The sequence below is a fragment of the Mesoplodon mirus genome (genome assembly GCF_964341445.2).
Source record: "Mesoplodon mirus genome assembly, chromosome: 3".
In the NCBI taxonomy this organism is placed as follows: Eukaryota; Metazoa; Chordata; class Mammalia; order Artiodactyla; family Ziphiidae; genus Mesoplodon; species Mesoplodon mirus.
The window spans coordinates 107,803,371-107,821,422 of NC_138978.1; the positions used below are offsets into that span (position 1 = coordinate 107,803,371).

General features: G+C 38.7%; 1 protein-coding gene across 1 annotated transcript in view; it reads right to left on the reverse strand.

Annotated features, from left to right (window-relative positions):
* Nucleotides 1-13,827, reverse strand: part of AMPD1 (adenosine monophosphate deaminase 1) — a gene marked incomplete at both ends in the record, with an annotated part of 29,147 nt that extends 15,320 nt beyond the window's left edge. The window contains 4 exons of the mRNA XM_082612167.1: nucleotides 104-284; nucleotides 1,098-1,236; nucleotides 10,203-10,373; nucleotides 13,657-13,827. Coding sequence (XP_082468293.1) covers nucleotides 104-284; nucleotides 1,098-1,236; nucleotides 10,203-10,373; nucleotides 13,657-13,827 — 662 coding nt within the window. The remainder of the gene's footprint in view (nucleotides 1-103; nucleotides 285-1,097; nucleotides 1,237-10,202; nucleotides 10,374-13,656) is intronic.
* Nucleotides 13,828-18,052: the final 4,225 nt, after the last annotated feature.

Genomic DNA, 18,052 nt, shown 5'->3' on the forward strand with positions numbered 1-18,052 from the left:
GTTTTTCCTCCACGTTGAGTCACCATTCAGAGTGAACCATCTGCCCTGACATTGCCCCTTCCTTGTGTCCCAACGTACAAAACATTCTACTTACACCACTTACCTCCTGCCTGCTGTGGAGGTGGACAGAGCCTCCAGCTGGAATAGGTGTTCGCGCGTCTCACGGTGCAAAATTGGACAGACCTCATCCACATCAAAAGGGGAGATCTCATGACGGCCTCCCTCATCTTTGACTTCAGAGGCAAACACTTTTTCAGCAAAGCTCCGCGTTGCATCATCAAGAGCTAAAAGGGGTTTTCACGTGTTAGTGTTCAAGCACTTTCTCAGGAGTCATCCAAGAGTTTCTGCTACACATAAGGCACAGTGCTAAGGACTTCCCTGGGTACATGGCTCCCCTGCTCTCCGCCCAGTGTGCCGGAAACATGATGGAGCTTCATGCCTATTCTCTCTTTAGTGGGTTTCTGTGTGGGTAGCTTGGACATCCATTCTCAGAATCACGGGTCAGATTCTTACAGCACACTTTAGGATGGTCCTAAAGATGGTATTGGGCTCTTGCAGGACTAGCACTTAACCCAAGATCACCTGTTTCTGGCGGGGCTAAGTTTGATTTCATAGTAACCATGCAGCATAGTCCTTCCTATCAGGTTGGTGGAATTTTTCTGACGGTTTTAAAGATGTGGATAGGGTTGTTGGTCCTTGGCGTTCTTCTTCCTGAACAGAATAAGTGATCTAAATAGTTCTGAAAAATAAATGTGTACTTTAGGGCCTTTCTTCCTTATAAGACAGATATTGTGTTTCTGTCACACATCACAACCTCATTTTTTTCAAATCCTGATGACTTGGTGATGTGCTGGTGTGGGGGGGAGGGGAATCTCTAATATTTACTGCCTAGTGTTGGGAGTCCCATTTCTTGTGGATATGTGGCCTTCCATAATGAGTGACCTTTGGACAGCCCATTTTACTTTTACTTGCCTTAATTTTCCCATTCTTAAAATGGGTGGAAGGATGACCTTTAGCCTGGCAATGAACAACCCCAAGATCCTTAGGATACAAGACAACCAGTTTTATCATATAGGGTGGTGATGGCCATCAAGTACCTGCTTTTCTGTTAAGTTCTATTGTGTTTTCCAGACACCCAGCTGTTTCCATCTGAGTAGTTATAACCTCCAATACTTCTAAAGGTCTCTTGGTATTTCCAGAAAAGAGCAGGTAGCAAATAATGAGAATGGCAAACAGCTGGATATTTGGAGCAACAGCAGAAGACAGAAACATTCTTCATGTGATGACAAAGCAAACTGCATGCAGAAAGATAGATCCCCCCACTCTTGCCCCTTCAATGTCTATACAAGTCTCCAAAATGACACATTTTCAATTACAATTTAGGTAAGTGTACTGTATTCAAGTACTGTTCTGTACTTACCAACTCCTTCACCTTCTCCTGTTTCAGTTTCCTTATGTATAAAGTGGGAATACTAATACCTACCAACCTCACTCACAAGGCTGTTGTGACATCAAGTGAGATAATATATGTGAAAATGCTTTTTTAGAGCAATTTTTTAAAGGAAAATAAAACACCAGATTAAACTGAATGACATAATTTGGTAGCATTGCTCAGACTGATATTTGGTATTTGGGGTTAGGTTTGGGTTATTAAGGAAATGATAAATGGTATGGCTTAGTATAGGCTGAAGCATACATTGGAAATGAGAGTAATTGACTCATAACTTCACCAACGCTAACAGTCATGTCAGCCAGTTTTCAAACTTGGCTTGTCACAGCAGAGTAACAGAGAAGCCCAATATGTTGGCTGAACTTCATGCATCTATTTGTCTCATTGAGCTCAAGCACTTCCTGAAACTGACAAGCATCTTTGGATGCTATCCTTAGTTTTTTGGCAAGCACCAAGATCCATGAAGGAACAAATAAAACACTAAGTAGATACATTTGATGACCTGAGAATGCCTCCCCACCCCACAGCCAACTGTTCCCCAGAAATAATATCATTCCTCCCTGAGCATCACAGGCAAGCACATGCACCTAAAGGATGAATGACAAGCAGAAATTAAAAGAGGCTTCATGTACCATGGGGAGCAAATGGAAATAGGCCAGTCGGCTCTGATGATGATGAGGAGGAGAATGAAGATGACTATGCAACTGGCTTGTCATGACGGGTCTGTGGCAATGCTGTTGGAGGTCTCAGGAAGGAAAGTATGGAAATGGAGTCCCAGGAACCAAATCCTACTTGCTTGAGATCTGGCTCTTCCAAAACAAGCATCCATTATGTGGGACTGCACATATCTATTTGTTTCATGTTTTTAAACATTGTTTTTACTAGGTTGTATCTCCCTAAGTCACTATAGACAGTTGAAAAGTAGAAACTCTACTCTCAAGAAGTAGCTTACATTATCACCAAAAATTATATGGTTGATATTTCCTTCCACTGAATCAACCAGTTGTTTTGGCTTCATGTAACCACAGCTGAAATTTGATTCCTAATTCAAGAGCTTTGCCTTTCAAAAATACTTCAGGGAGTGGTGGTGATTAGGGAGAGGAAAGAGTGAAACTGACATTTCAAAAGGTGAGTAGATAAGATTTGGTGACAACCTAATTCATGGAGTGAAGTACAGATGACTCCCTGAGGTTTGTATAGATAATTGCTGAGTTCTTTTTTGAGCATGTTTGAGATAATGGAGCATCTGAGTGGCAATGTCTTGAGGTTAGGACATCCACATTTAGACAGAGAATAGATAAGAGAATAGAAACAAGAAGGAGAGTGGTGAAGCAGAAAGAACACTGGACTAGGAGTGAGAAAAAGTGTCTGTGACAGCTGGGTGGCCTTGGGAAAACCATATAATCACAAGAAGCCTCAGTGTTCATCATATAAAAGAGGAATATTAATAATAATAATGTCAACTTCAGAGAATTGTTGTAAAGATTGAACAAGAAATACTTTAAAACTACACAGTACTATCCAGAAGTTGGGGATTATTATTATTAACATGGGAAGTGCAAGACTCTTGAGAATAGAAATATCATGCTTGCTTCTTCACCCAACAGACCCAGAAAAACATGCTTATTTCTCAGCAGTGCTTTATTAATGTGTAGGAAAGACAGGTTGTAGATCTTTCATCTGCCACATGGAATCTCATAGAGGAACTCAGAGGCACCATGAGTACTATCAGTCCGTCAAAGGACAAGTCTGATTTGAGATGGAGGGGAACATACATAAAAATTTACAATTTTATCAAAAATGGGTTTCACTTTATCTGGTCACAAAATTTCACCATGGAATTTTTTGCATTGGAGGAGGGTTTACTACAGCAGGACTCAGTAGGTCCCCTTAACTAATGTCTAAAGGAGAAGATTATTTTATTTCAGAATATCAAATGAATGTCCTCTGAGGTTCTCTTTAAAAAAGGGATTTTTTTTTCTTTGGAGGCAGGAAAATTCATGAGTTCATTTGCTATGCTATGGGAGATCTATGGTCATTATAAATCTTTGTTGGCTTTTAATGGTATCATTAATAAACACTGCTGAAAAATACACATGCTTCTGAATTAAAGAATAGTATCATTTAGAAATTGATACTTTGGCAAATGGCAGGAAAAAATAGCCCAAAATACTCACATTTTTCTTCAGCTGTATGAAATAAAATAGAACAAGATAAAATATATGAACAACTTTCAAAAATCATTGTGGCTACTAATCAATGCTTTGGAATAGAAATAGGTAGGTTTATATAAGAAAGGGGTGTGGTGGGATGTGTTATTAAAGCTCATTCTTCCATTTTTCTACAATTTGCTGCCAATAGAAAACCCTGGGAATATAGTTATTATATAGCTCTTCGTTTTCTTTTCCTTTCTAATTTGTCTCTTTAAATTTATGTTTATAATTTTAAAAAGGTACTCTTTGTAAAATATGATATTTAAAAACCTGATCAAGAGGGATGGAAACTCTCATACAATGCGGATTGCAGGTAAATGAAAACAGATTATTTGGTAAACAATTAACACCTACCAAACAGCCATTTCTGAGAATCTATTCTACTGAAATAATCCTTAAACATGGAAAAAGCTTTAGGTACAAATATTATTGTCAGAGCACATTTATACTTAAAAAAATCATAAAGAACTTAAGGGATTGGTTAAGAAAATTGGAATATTATACAGCCATTTAAAATGATGTTTAGGAAGAGTTTGGAGTGCCACGGTAACTGATTAAGTTATAATGTGAAGCCAAAAAAAGGGGCAGGATACAAAGTCACATGTATAATATAATCTCAACTGTGGTTTTTAAAAAAAATTCTTTAAATTTTCAAAGAAAATAGTTTGAAAGAAAAACACTAACATGTTAAAAGTTATCTTTGGATGATGAGGATTGTGAGGTTTTTTTTTATAACTACTTTTCTAAATTTCTCAGTTTCTCTAAATGAGTGTTTATTACTCTTATTTTTCAGTGAAATTTCTCTTTTTATTTCACATGAAGTGTATTACTTTTATAATGAAAAAGACTTATAAAATTATTATTTTGAAAATTACTCTGTGTACAAACCTGGATTGTGAACCATCAGAATACACAGATTAAAATTAATATCGCCATTATTCTCATGATTTTCAGCTAATGGTATAGCTAAAGACATTGTATAGGACCCTTCTCCCAAGTGTGGCAGCACAGGTTTTGTTTAGACTAGCAGAGTAGATAATAAATATCTTACACAGTTTTCTACTGGGATCATCAAGGATGCTACTACATGATACAGTTTTAGAAGATTACCTCCCTCCTAAAACTAAAAACCAAAATCCCCTTGAAAACCTTGTCTTGTCTTTTCCTGAAATGTATTAGTTAAAAATACTATGAACCTTAAATAAAGGATTCCCGAGCTGACATGATAGTTAAAGGATTGATTGCATATTAAAAGAAGTGAACTCTCCAAACACTTTTGCACACCTACCTGGAAGTTTCAACAGAGGCATTGTGCTGGGATCCTTGATTCTAGGATAGCACAGTAGAAAGGAAGAGACAGGAGACTGTGGGGATGACTGACTGACACTATAAAACACGCTGACATTCATTTTATTATTTTGCTTTGCCCCTGTAATTTGACCCTTCTCTGCTAAAAGTAGACAGATGAGCTTTAGACCTATTTATAGCTTTAGGCATTGACTGTGAAAAACAGGTGAAGCCTTCAGTGTTTACCCTGGGATTTTAGACAAGATATCTGTGGTAGGCCAGAAATTGCATTTCAATACGCTCTAAATCTTCCTATGGATTGGATTCTCTTCACGTGTAGTTTTCTTGTATGACTGGACCACTGATGACTATTTTCCACCCTAGTGAAACACAATGAAATCGTCCAGGCTTCTGGAAAGTCAAGGTCCTCAGGATTTCAGTCCTGAGAACAGCTTTCTGTGGTCGGGGAATATGCTGGTACATTCATCAAACTCTCAACACACACACACACACACACACACACACACACACACACACACACACCTTAAGAAATATTCCTGACTTGGCAGAAATTCACCTGACAGAATTTATTTAATGAATTAAGTCATAAATTTACTTCAAATCTTGTGGAAGCACAACTGCCATCTAGAGTGCTCAGGGACCCTTACTCTATATATTGTTACAAAAAGAATATATTTCTCATGCATAACATTTTATAGTACACAGAGCACTTTCCAAATATTATCTATTTGATCCTGCTTACAATGCTATAAGGCAAGGAGTACCTTACCCTTGCTTCCCAAATTAGAAAACTGGGGCTCTGGGGAGTGACGTGCCTTGCCCAAAGTCATTCTGATTGTTAATGCAAAGCCAAGTCTCTCTGGACCAAAATCTCATGCTCCTTCCACAATAACACAGAGTCCTGGTTACAGCAAAATACAGGAAGTCCTCAATTTTATTGTGCTTAACTTTAACACACTTTGCAGATATTGTGTTTTTTACAAATTGAAGGTTCGTGGCAACTCTGCAAGGAGCAAGTCTACTGTCACCATTTTTCCAACAGCATTTGCTTACACTGTGTCTCTGTCACATTTTGGTAATTCTCACAATATTTCAAACTTTTTCATTATTATTATATTTGTTATGGTGATTTGTGATCTGTGATCTTTGATGTTACCATTATAATTGTTTTGGGGCACCATGAACCCATGCCCATATAAAACAGTGAACTTAATCGATAAATGTTGTATAAGTGTTCTGACTGCTCCACTGACTGGTTCCTGTCTCCCTGCTTCTCCTTGGGCCACCCTATTCTCTGAGACACAAGTTATATTGAAATTAGGCCATTGAATAATCCTACAATGGCCTCAAAGTGTCTGAGTGAAAGGAAGAGTCTCATGTCTTTCACTTTAAGTCAAAAACTAGAAATGATTAAGCATAGTGAGGAAGGCATATTGAAAGACAAGACAGGCCAAAAGCCAGGCCTCTTGCACCAAACAGCCAAGCTGTGAATACAAAGGAAAAGTTCTTGAAGGAAATTAAAGGTGCTTCTCCAGTGAACACACGAATGATTGATAAGAAAGAAAATCAGTTTCATTGATGCAGTGGAGAAAGTTTCAGTAGTTTGGAGAGAAGATCAAACCAGCCACAACATTCCCTTAAGCCAAAGCCTAATCCAGAGCAAGGCCCTAACTCTCTTCAATTCCACAGAGGATGAGATTGATGAGGAAGCTGCAGAAGAAAAGTTTGAAGCTAGCAGAGGCTGGTTCATGAGGGTTAAGGAAAGAAGCCATCTCCATAATGTAAAGGTGCAAGGTGAAGCAGCAAGTGCTGATGAAGAAGTTGCAGCAAGTTATCCAGACGATGTACGTAAGTAATGAATGAAGGTGGCTCCACTAAACAATGGATTTTCAATGTAGAAGAAGCATCCTTACACTGGAAGAAGGTGCCATCTAGGAGTTTCATAGCTAGACAGGAGAAGTCAATGCCTGGCTTTAAAGATTCAAAGGACAGGCTGACTCTCTTGTTAGGGGTTAATTCAGCTGGTGACTTGAAGTTGAAGCCAATGCTCATTTAGCATTCTAAAAATCCTAAGGCCCTTAAGTATTAAGCTAAATCTACTCTGCCTGTGCTCTATAAATGGAAAAACAAAGCCTGGATGACAGCACATCTGTTTCAACATGATTTACTGAATATTTTAAGCCCGCTATTGAGACCTACCACTCAGAAAAAAAAATTCTTTTCAAAATATTATTGCTCAATTGACAAAGCACCTGGTCACCCAAGAGGTCTGATAGAGATGTACAACAAGATTTATGTCATTTTCATGCCTGCTAATACAATATCCATTCTGCAGCCCAAGGATCAAGGAGTAATTTTGACTTTCAAGTCTTATTCTTTAAGAAATAAATTTCTTAAGGCTCCAGTTGCCATAGATAGTGATTCCTCTGATGGATCTGGGTGAAGTAAATTGAAAACCTTCTGGAAAGTATTCACCATTCTAGATGCCATTAAGAACATTCATGATTCATGGGAAGAGGTCAAAATATCAACATTAACAGGAGTTGGAAGAAGTTGATTCCAACTCTCATGGATGACTTTGAGGGGTTCAAGACTTCAGTGAAGGAAGTAACTGCAGATGTGGTGGAAATAGCAAGAGAACTAGAATTAGAAGTGCAGCCTAAAGATGTGACTGAATAATCTCATGATAAAACTTGAATGGATGAGTTTCTTCTTATGGATGAGCAAAGAAGGTGGTTTCTTTCTTTCTTTCTTTCTTTCTTTCTTTCTTTCTTTCTTTTTTTGGCCACTCCACACAGCTTGCGGAATCTTATTTTCCCGACCAGGGATCAAACCTGGGCCCTGGCAGTGAAAGTGCTGAGTCCTAACCACTGGACCACCGGGGAATTCCCAGAAGGTGATTTCTTGAGCTGGAATCTACTGCTGGTGAAAATTTTGTGAAGATTGTTGAAATGACAGCAAAGGATTTAGAATATTACATAAAATTAGTTGATAAATCAGTGGCAGGGTTTGAGAGGATTGACTCCAATTCTGAAAGAAGTCCTACTGTGGGTAAAATGCTATCAAACAGCAGTGCATGCTACAGAGAAATCATTCATGAAAAGAAGAGTCAATTGATGCAGCAAACTTCACTGTTGTCTTATTTTAAGAAATTGCCACAGCCATCCCAGCTTTCAGCAGCCACCACCCTGATCCGTCAGCAGCCATCAACATCGAGGCAAGTCCCTCTACCAGCAAGAAGATTAAGACTCTCTGAAGGCTCAGATGATGGTTAGCATTTTTTAACAATAACGTATTTAAAAATTAAGATATGTACATTGTTATTTAGATATAATGCTACTGCACACTTAATAGACCACAGGATAATGTAAACATAACTTTTATATGCACTGGGAAACAAAAAAGGTTGTGTGACTTGCTTTATGTGATACTATCTTGTGGTGGTCTGGAACCAAACCTGCAATATCTCCAAGGTACACCTGTCTGTGATAATAGTACTGTTAGGTAAATAAAGTACTTAGCTAGACTCAGCAGAATTTATGAACTGTAAAATCGTATATTAAAGATAGTAGCATCAGTGTGGAACTTCAGATTTGGAACAGAATTGTGGGCATGGACTGAACTATCTTTTAACTACTATTTTCTACTGAAAGTTGGGACAAGCCTCTTTGTCTGCAAAAAGAGAACGTTTTACGGCTTAGCTTTATGGCCATCCTCTCCTTTCAATCAACAATATTAGAACACATTACAAAGTTGTTACTCAACCAAAATATTTTTTGTTCCTTTTGAACTCTTTTTTTGTGACATTTCCATCTGGATTTCCCAATGGTATCTACAAATTGATATATACAAACAAAACATTTCCCCCCGCAAATCAGCTTCTCCTTCAAATGACTTATTAACCTTTATATGTTACCCTCCAGTTTTCCCATTCTATGTGTGACAGATACCCTAGTTGTCTATTCAAAAATCATTTTCTCTTTTTTCTTATTAACAAAAGTTAACTAATGTTGAAAAATGTTAACCGATGAGCTCAGCCAAAAAACTATATTTGCTAGACCTCTTTGCAGTGAGAGCGGCCACGTGACACAGTCTGACCAATGGGATAGAAGCAGAACTGCTGGGCGGGATGTCTGGAAAAGCTCTTTTAAAAGAGGCCAACTCAGCTGGCATATATTTTGCCTTTTACCCTTCTTCTTATTCCTGCCTGGAATAAGAAAATATCTGGGTAGGTTGAATGCAAATCAACAATTGTTGTAACACAAGTGACAAGCAGGACAAAAGCCACATGTGAAGGATGCCTGAGCAGAAAGAAAGGGCCTGGGTTCCTGATGGTATCCTGAAGCCACCGCAGTAGCCCTGGACTGCCCACCTCCAGACTTCTTAATATATGAGAAAATAAATTTGTTTTATCCACTGATTAGTCTGGGTTTTTTAGCTACTAGCAACCAATGTAATTCTAACTGATAAGTCATGAGTTACTTCAAATTCAGATGATTGCAATAGATTCTAATTATTTTCCCTGTCACCAATCCATATTGCAAAATACTGCCAGGCTAAATCTTCTTGAAACACAACTTTGATCATTATATTCTCAGTTCAAAAACATTCACTAACTCTTCATTCATTGTTTCAACAAATATTTCTTGGGCACTTAAGAAGACCAAGTTTATGTGGTTAAGGTGAACTAGACCTCGGTTCTAATTCTGTTTCCTCCTCTTACTAGTTGTGTGGCCTCAACTTTTGAAAACCTAACCTGACACTGTCCTGAGCAATGCCATTTAGTGAACAAGAGAGACAAGGCCTCTGCTTATATTCTAATGGGCAATACACAATAATTTCAGGTAGTAATGGGTGTTATGAAGAAAACAAGACAAGGTTATTTCTAGTGATGAGAGATGGTTTTCAGCCAATCCTGTAATGGAGGACAAGAGTAGATCACTTCTCAGAACTGTTTAGATTAGTAGTATAGATATTTAGGTATCTCACACAAGTCTCTACTGGATCATGAAAGACTTTATCCATACAAATGGCCAAACTTCTTGAATAAATTTCCCTATCACTATGGAGCACTACAGAGAAAACAAAGTTCCTCGAACCTATGGGATCATCCTCGCTACTTCATGGTCTTATCCCACCGATGCCCCCTCAAACATTTTTTATATACCCACCCATTTTACAGTCCAAACCCTTTTTCATAAATGCACTCTTTTCAAGAATTCATGACCCACCTGTGGAACTGCAATTAGTTCAGTATGGTTGGGACTGAAGAGCCTTAGACTGTAGTCTGAAAAAGTCTTGGCCAGGCCAATAGGGAGCTCCCCCAAAAGACTGCCATTATAGGAATTCAGGACGGAGCAGAATTGGTCCAACTCTATACCCTCATCATGGTCAATCACTGACTGTGGGATGGTGAGGGTGGGTACCGAGCATGGTTTCAAGGTTGCAGATGAAAAGGTGTGGAAACTGGAAGCTGTTCAAGGGCCTCTTCTCCCACCTCTGTATTTATTGATTTATTTTTGCCACACCACGTGGCATCTTAGTTCCCTGACCAGGGATTGAACCCACACCCCCTGCAATGGAAGCACGGAGTCTTAACCGCTGGACTGCCAGGGAAGCCCCTGTTTGAGAAGCTTTAGAGGAGCCATGAGAGTAGAGAAGGCTTGATGGTTGTGAGTTGAAAAGTGGATGGGAGCTGCGGAAGGTGGAGACTCTTCTTTCCTAATGATGTTGGCAGAGAATGGAAGGAGAAAAAATAGAATGATAACTAGAGGGAACTAGGGTAAAAAGAGCAGATTTATAGAATTCTAGGGGCAGAAACAAGTAGATGGAGGAAAGTAAACATATAAAGAGAGTGGAAACTACAGGTCAGAACAAGTTTCCAGTCTTGGAGGACATGCCAGGAGGTGGAAGCAACACCCAGGTGGAGGAAGAACCTGGAAGAGAGGAGAGGCGCTTTATCGCTGAGTCTGGAGTGGAGGAGGGGAGAAGAATGCAGACACAGACACTCTGAGATGTGGGGGTAGTGTTTGGGGTAGTCAAGGCCTGTATAATTTTTAATATTCATGATTCACCGAGTAAGTAAATTAAGGATTATAAAGTTGTTAGCAGGTAGAAATGTCCAGACAAATGTTGGTAGGTGTAAGTAGTGGGGAAAAGTGCAGGACAAATTTCAAGTCTTTACCATCAAATTAAAAATGAAAAGATCTTAAGAAACTGCTGTCTTTTGGGGAATTCCACCTGATGCAGGTAAGAAAATATGATTGATTATACTATGAAGAGTTTCTAAAACTGCATATATTGTAACACTCCATTTTTTTTAAAATTTACAGTTTATTTTTGTTTCCCTACACAATTTGAAGTGAATTTGATTATAAAAAAGAACCAGTTTCTTGATAATCCTCAATGTTTAATATATGGGGAAACAGACACTCATGTGGTTGGTGAAAGTGTAAGATTTTAGCCTTTCTGGAAGGAAATTTGGCAATATATTTATCAAAAACCTTTAAAAATATGCTTATCCATTGATAAAATAATTTAATATTTATGACTTGATCTTAAGAAAATTATTATACAAGTGCTCAAAGATGTGTTTGAATAACGTTAATTGTAGCCAAACTTATATGAGTCAAAAAGTAGGAACAGGGACTTCCCTGGTGGTCCAGTGGTTAAGAATTCGCCTTCCAATGCAGGGGACGTGGGTTTGATCCCTGGTCGGGGAACTAAGATCCCACATGTAGCAGGGCAACTAAGCCTGAGCGCTGCAACTACTGAGCCCACGAGCTCTGGAGCCTGCACGCCACAGCTAGAGAGAAGCCCGAGTGCTACAATGAAGAGCCCGCGCACTGCAACAAAGACCCAAAGCAGCCAAATAAATAAATAAATTTTTTTTAAAAAGTAGGAACAACTGCAATAGAAGACTGATTAAAGTATGGTACAACCATAATATACAATACCATTCAGTCATTAACATGATGAGTAGATGAATATATATTAACCTGGAAAACATTCAAAGATTTTTATTAAGTGAAAAAGCATTTTACAAGGATGTATACATAGTATAATCTTGTTTTCATTAAAAAAAAGGCATTTAATTTATCTATCAATATAGACGTTGAAAACAGCCTGGACAACTTATACCAGCGTTCTGTCTGGGTGGTGGAATGATGGCAATTTTTTACTTTTTTCTTTTGTCTTATTTGCATTTTCTACCATGAACAAGTATTATTTTTGTCATTAAAAAACTGAATTTAAAGCAAAACAAAACATATTCTGGTCCTATTATCATCTACAGCCCTAAAGGAAAAATGTCCAGAAGTTCCCTTAAATGGGACAAGTCTATGTACTCATTCTTTTTCTGTAATTAAACTTGGTTTTTCTTCAAGCATCGGTATATAAACTAGTCTCATTTAATTCTATTTTTGCTTTAGTTTTTAGCAAAAGAAAATCATTATTTTCTATGTCTTTTAAAAATTGTTAATGTGAATATTTCATCCAAATTATGGACTACATTGGTTGGAGCTTACCCAGATGCTTCCCATCATTTAGAACATTATTCCAATGGAAAACATTCAGAGTTCCAAATAACAAATTTACAAACTATTGTTTAAAGCGGAGATTTATTGTATTTTTTTTTTTTTTTTTTTTTTTTTTTTTTGTGGTACGCGGGCCTCTCACTGTTGTGGACTCCCCCGTTGCAGAGCACAGGCTCCGGACGCACAGGCTCAGCAGCCATGGCTCACGGGCCCAGCTGCTCCGAGGTATGTGGGATCTTCCCAGACCGGGGCACGAACTCGTGTCTCCTGCATCGGCAGGCGGACTCTCAACCACTGCGCCACCAGGGAAGCCCGATTTATTGTATTTTATCAAGTTAGAGATACCTGTAACCTGAGGCTCTACAGGAAGGAGATGACAGACACTTAACAGGAATGAGCTGTGCACAGGCAATCACTGCTGCCTGGCTTTTTTGTCCAGAAAGCCCTTCTTCTATTGTACTATAGCAGGTTTCTGTCCCTGCTGTGAAACCTGCTGGGAGCGCCCAGCCCTTTCCAACCTGCTCTTCACCCCACCCTCCTCCATACCCTCACAGTCACTCATGGTTCAGATGCCAAAGCGTTCTATGGGGCTCGGGGCTACCAATACTAAACTTTCAGGATGAGCTTAATCCTTTGTAACATTGCTTCAGTGGCAGCAGTTCTGAGTTCATTACAACCTCTGGTTTGGAATACAGCCCTTTTGCCAGCAGCAACTATGGAGTATTTTTGTCACCCTGTTAGAGGTGTATAAAAGTTACCTTAAACCTAAAGAATGAGTTTTACTTTGGAATATAATCAAGTTCTGAAATCTTATGGTATTTTACTGTATTTAGCTTCATTTCCCTGTCAGTCATAATTTCCCATACATGCCTAAAAATAAAGAAGTCAACTTCGTAAGACTCATCTTTTTCCGTGAGACAAACTGACTTTGTTTCCTGCCTGTTGCATGGAACTAAAATTCAGCAATTTGCTTTTAACAAAGCAATCTAAACATCAAAAGTATACTGCATTCTGTCAGGAGAGAGGGAGGCATGCCGTGGGGTCTGTGCAATAATAACAGTGCTCAACACTGTTCCAAGGTTGTTGTTGTTTTTTAACATATATTAATTCATTTAATTTTCACAACAGTCTTTTGAGGAACTATTATTACCTCCATTTTACAGTTGAAGAAATTCAGGTACAGAGACTGACTTGCCCAAGGTCTCACAGTTGTGAAGTGGTAGAGATGGGATTTAAGCCCAGGAATTATGGCTCTTGTGTCGGGGCTCTTAACCACGGTGTCATTTACGGCCTCACTCTTGTTTAGTTGTGCAATGACCATGATTGTGCCTAGAGTATTGGGTTCTGGACTAGACATGAGGATGCAGCATAGTGATTCCCAGCTTGACAGATGGTTGTAGGAGTAGATCAAATTCAAGGGGTGTTTAAACTTTTACTCATGGAATCTTCAAACTAAATCTTGAGTGGAAGCCTAAAATGAAAAACAAATGAAAGTGCTTATAGTTAAAGATATGCAAATTGGACAGTAGACAAAAATATCACAGTTTACCTATTAATCTGGTAAGAGTTTGAAATTTTGATATATCCCATGGTTGCCTAGGGTCTGGGATAAAACATCTTCTCATGCACTGTTGGAAGGAATCTATTGATAAAACAATATCTGGAAGACAATTAAGGCCATATGTATTAAAATAAAAAATGTACTGGGGACTTCCCTGGTGGTCCAGTGGTTGAGACTCTGCACTCCCAAGGTCAGGGAACTAGATCCCACATACTGCAACTAAAAAAAAAAAAAAAAAAAAAAAAAAGATCCCGCATGCCACAAGCATGCTGCAACTAAGACCCGGCGCAGTCAAGTAAAAACAAATTTTTTTTTAATTTAAAAATTAAAAAAAATTTAAAATGCATCAAGTGTAAACCCAACTATTTTATGGGAATTTGCTCTATGCATATACTGGCAAATATATGTTGAGTATAATGATATTTGATATGACAAAACAATCAACCATCAAATAAAAAACAGCCCGTGTGTTTGTCAGCAGAGAAAAGCAGAGAAAAAATTACAGTACTATATAGTTTTCAAAAGAAAGATGTTGTTGTAAATATGCTGGCTTAGAAAAGGTGTGGAATTTATGTTATTAAGTGAAATGAGTAAGGTACAGAACACTGTATATCTAGATGATTCAATCTTACACACACACACACACACACACACACACACACACACAGCATGTGACCCTGTGCGTAAAAATCACCACAAAAGATGACAGAAGAACAACAAAAGTTTAAAGTGATTAACTTTGTGTAAATGTTAAGTAGTTCTATGTGTGGTTTCCCATTTTTTTCAATTTTTTTGAAACCAGGTCCTGTTACTACTCTTATAAAATTAATAAAATTGACTACTTGAAACACAAGGTCAATTCATACAAAACTTCAGGTAGTTGAACTAAAAATTGTCATTCTTGATATTTAAGGTTATAAAAATAAAATATCTGGATAATATGCCCAAAAAACCCCACCCCAAAACAGATGAAAGTGGAGCCTGGGTTGAAGGACAAGGGAGGACGAGCAGAGCCCTGCCCACTCAGGCTTTCCCTGAAATCTCCTTTACCATACTCCAAGGGCTTTGAGCAGCATGGTTTGAAAGCTACAGTTGACCCTTGAACAATGCAGGCCTTAGGGGCGCCCACTCTCCATGAAGTCGACAACCCGCCTATAACTTACAGTCAGCCCTCAGTATCCGCGATTCCTCTGTACCCCTGAATTCAACCAACCTTAGAATGTAGTACTGTAGTATTTACCATTGAAAAAAAATCTGCTTAAAAGTGGACCTGCCCACTTCAAACCCGCGTTGTTCAAGGGTCAATTGCACTAGTGAACCAAAAAGAGCACAGTATCTGAAGTCAGAAGACCTGGGTTCAAACCTGGAATAAACCCATCTATTTTTACAGGATTCACATCAGTAAAATGTAGACCATTCCACTTTTACATGGCTTTTGTGGAGGGTTAAATGAGATTTACGTAAGAGCACTTTGAAATTGTGAAGCAATATACAGTTTCCTTTTATGAGAGCCTTGACTTGAAAAGGAGAGACCCAAGTGGCACTGAGGCATGAGACAGGCTCTGTGCATTTTGGGTGGCCTTGATTATTCACAGAAAAATTGGGTAGGAGGTGACCCTGGGCAGTGCCATGAGGGCGACAACTGGAAGAGTGAGGCTAAGCGAGTTATGTCTCAGTAAACAATAACCTTTTCCTTTGAAATAATCACCAAATTGCAACTAAGAAATTTTTGTTTTCGAGATCTCTCCTCAATGCAATATAAAAGATGAATGAGCCAGCCTATCTGGCTCACTGCTGTATGCCCAGAGCAGCACAGCATTTAGGCACATAGTAGGTTCAATAAAAACCTGCTACATGGGTTAGGAAGGAAAGTCGTAAGGAAAACGTACTGAGCCAACGAAACAAAAACATTCTGTTAGGGCATGTGGCTATGCCTCCTAGTGGAATCCAAATGTGTTTCTCTGAGAGGAAATGTCACACCAGCTATAGAACGATGGGGCAACAGGCCTTGGTAACTTCAGTTCATGTGCCTTGCTGGGCTTTAATATCATATGCCAAACTCCTCAAATTCACAGGCAAAACAAGCATAAACTTATGAGATTTCTTGATCTAATTTTCAAGATGTCTTTAAACTTCATTCCAATGAATAAAAAAAAAATTTTTTTAATGTTGGGTCTCAATTGTAGATGTGGAGAATTGATTTACACTAAGATGTTTTAAAATAGTGTGCAGTTTTCCTTCAGACAAATATCATACAAAATTCACACATCTCAAGCTCCTCCAGCAAGTGTCAATAGTGCCAATTTTATTACTTCCACAGTAGCCATTCTAGAAGATTGTTTTTCCTAGCCTGGATAATATTTCAGCCTACTGCATCTGAAGGCTCTAGTAGGCAACTGCTCAGTTGCAACCACATACTCCCTGGTTAGGCATGCAGTTGCCTATCTTTAGAAACATTTAATATTGCTTTAACCCCCAATATTGCAGCACTACACCTTGTTGCCTTGTTCTCTTTATACGGTGCCTACAAATTGATGGCAATCTGTATTTACACTAGTTTTAAGAAGAGATTAAACATTAAGTTGAAAAAGAACATCTCCCCCTTCCCCATTATAGGTTAATAAGCAGACTATTTTGGTGCAAGTGCAAAGTAAGTCATGAATACAATGTCTCCAGATAAGAATGATTAATTCACTAGGTTTACTTCCAGTTCCTGAATCTGAACCTTTGATGTTCCTTTTGGCACTGCAAAGGGTATTTATTATCTGTATTTCGGATGTTCCTAGAGTTCCAGTTTTCTTTTATTAAGGTATAGGACCACATTTCATTGCCCAGAGTTACACTGAAAGCATTACAAAGCATACCCTTCCCCTTTGGATACTGGACACTGCTTCTCTGTGCTCTCAAGTCATGGAGTTAGACATAATCTGAAATGTGTCCTAAGTGGTTTTGCAAAATGATCACTAGCACAAACTCTTGGCCCCTTTACATGTATTTATGGATATCAAACAACTCATGTGACTCTGTTGGCCTCTTAATGACCTTGAGAATTGCTTGTTCTGAGAACAGAAACCTTAATAGCACGGAGATGCATAGGAGGTCCCCTCATATTCCAAATAAACAAGTTTCCTTAGCTATTTTTCCATTGTTTGTCTTTCTATAGCTTCATCTTGCCAAGCGGAACAGCAGCTATCATCAGTAAGATAACATCCTTTCCTCCTTTCCTCTTTCTCAGTTATCAGGGTGTCAAATATTAGAAGAACAAAAGATCTGATGTGAGGCATAGGTGACCAACTTAGGAGGAAATCTGTTTTAGATACACCAGTCCATAATTCTGTTTTTCATATACATTTCACAATATAAAATATTTACACTCATCATAGTAGCTAGAAACAGTATCCTGTTGCTTAAATTTGGTTTCCTTAAGCTTAATTCAGTCAAATACTAATGATCCATATTTCTGCCTTTTTAAAGAAAAAAGTGAAAAAAAAATTGATGTCTTTGGTAGAATGAATCAAGGTCCTCATAATCACAGTATTCCAGTGCTGACTGAAAAAGCCTAGGTTTGGGCTTCCCTGGTGGCGTAGTGGTTAAGAATCCGCCTGCCAATGCAGGGGGACAAGGGTTCGAGCCCTGGTCCGGGAAGATACCACTCGCTGTGGAGCAACTAAGCCCGTGCGCCACAACTGCTGAGCCTGCGCTCTAGAGCCTGTGAGCCACAACTACTGAAGCCTGCGCGCCTAGAGCCCGTGCTCTGCAACGAGAAGCCACCGCAATGAGAAGCCCGTGCACCACAACGAAGAGTAGCCCCTGCTGGCCGCAACTAGAGAAAAGCCCACGCGCAGCAACGAAGACCCAATGCAGCCAAAAATAAATAAATAAAACAACTATAAAAATAAATAAAAAAAAAGAAAAAGCCTAGGTTTGAAATCATTCTTTTATATCTCCTTAATTAGGATTGGGAAATCTGAGATATCCTAATTCA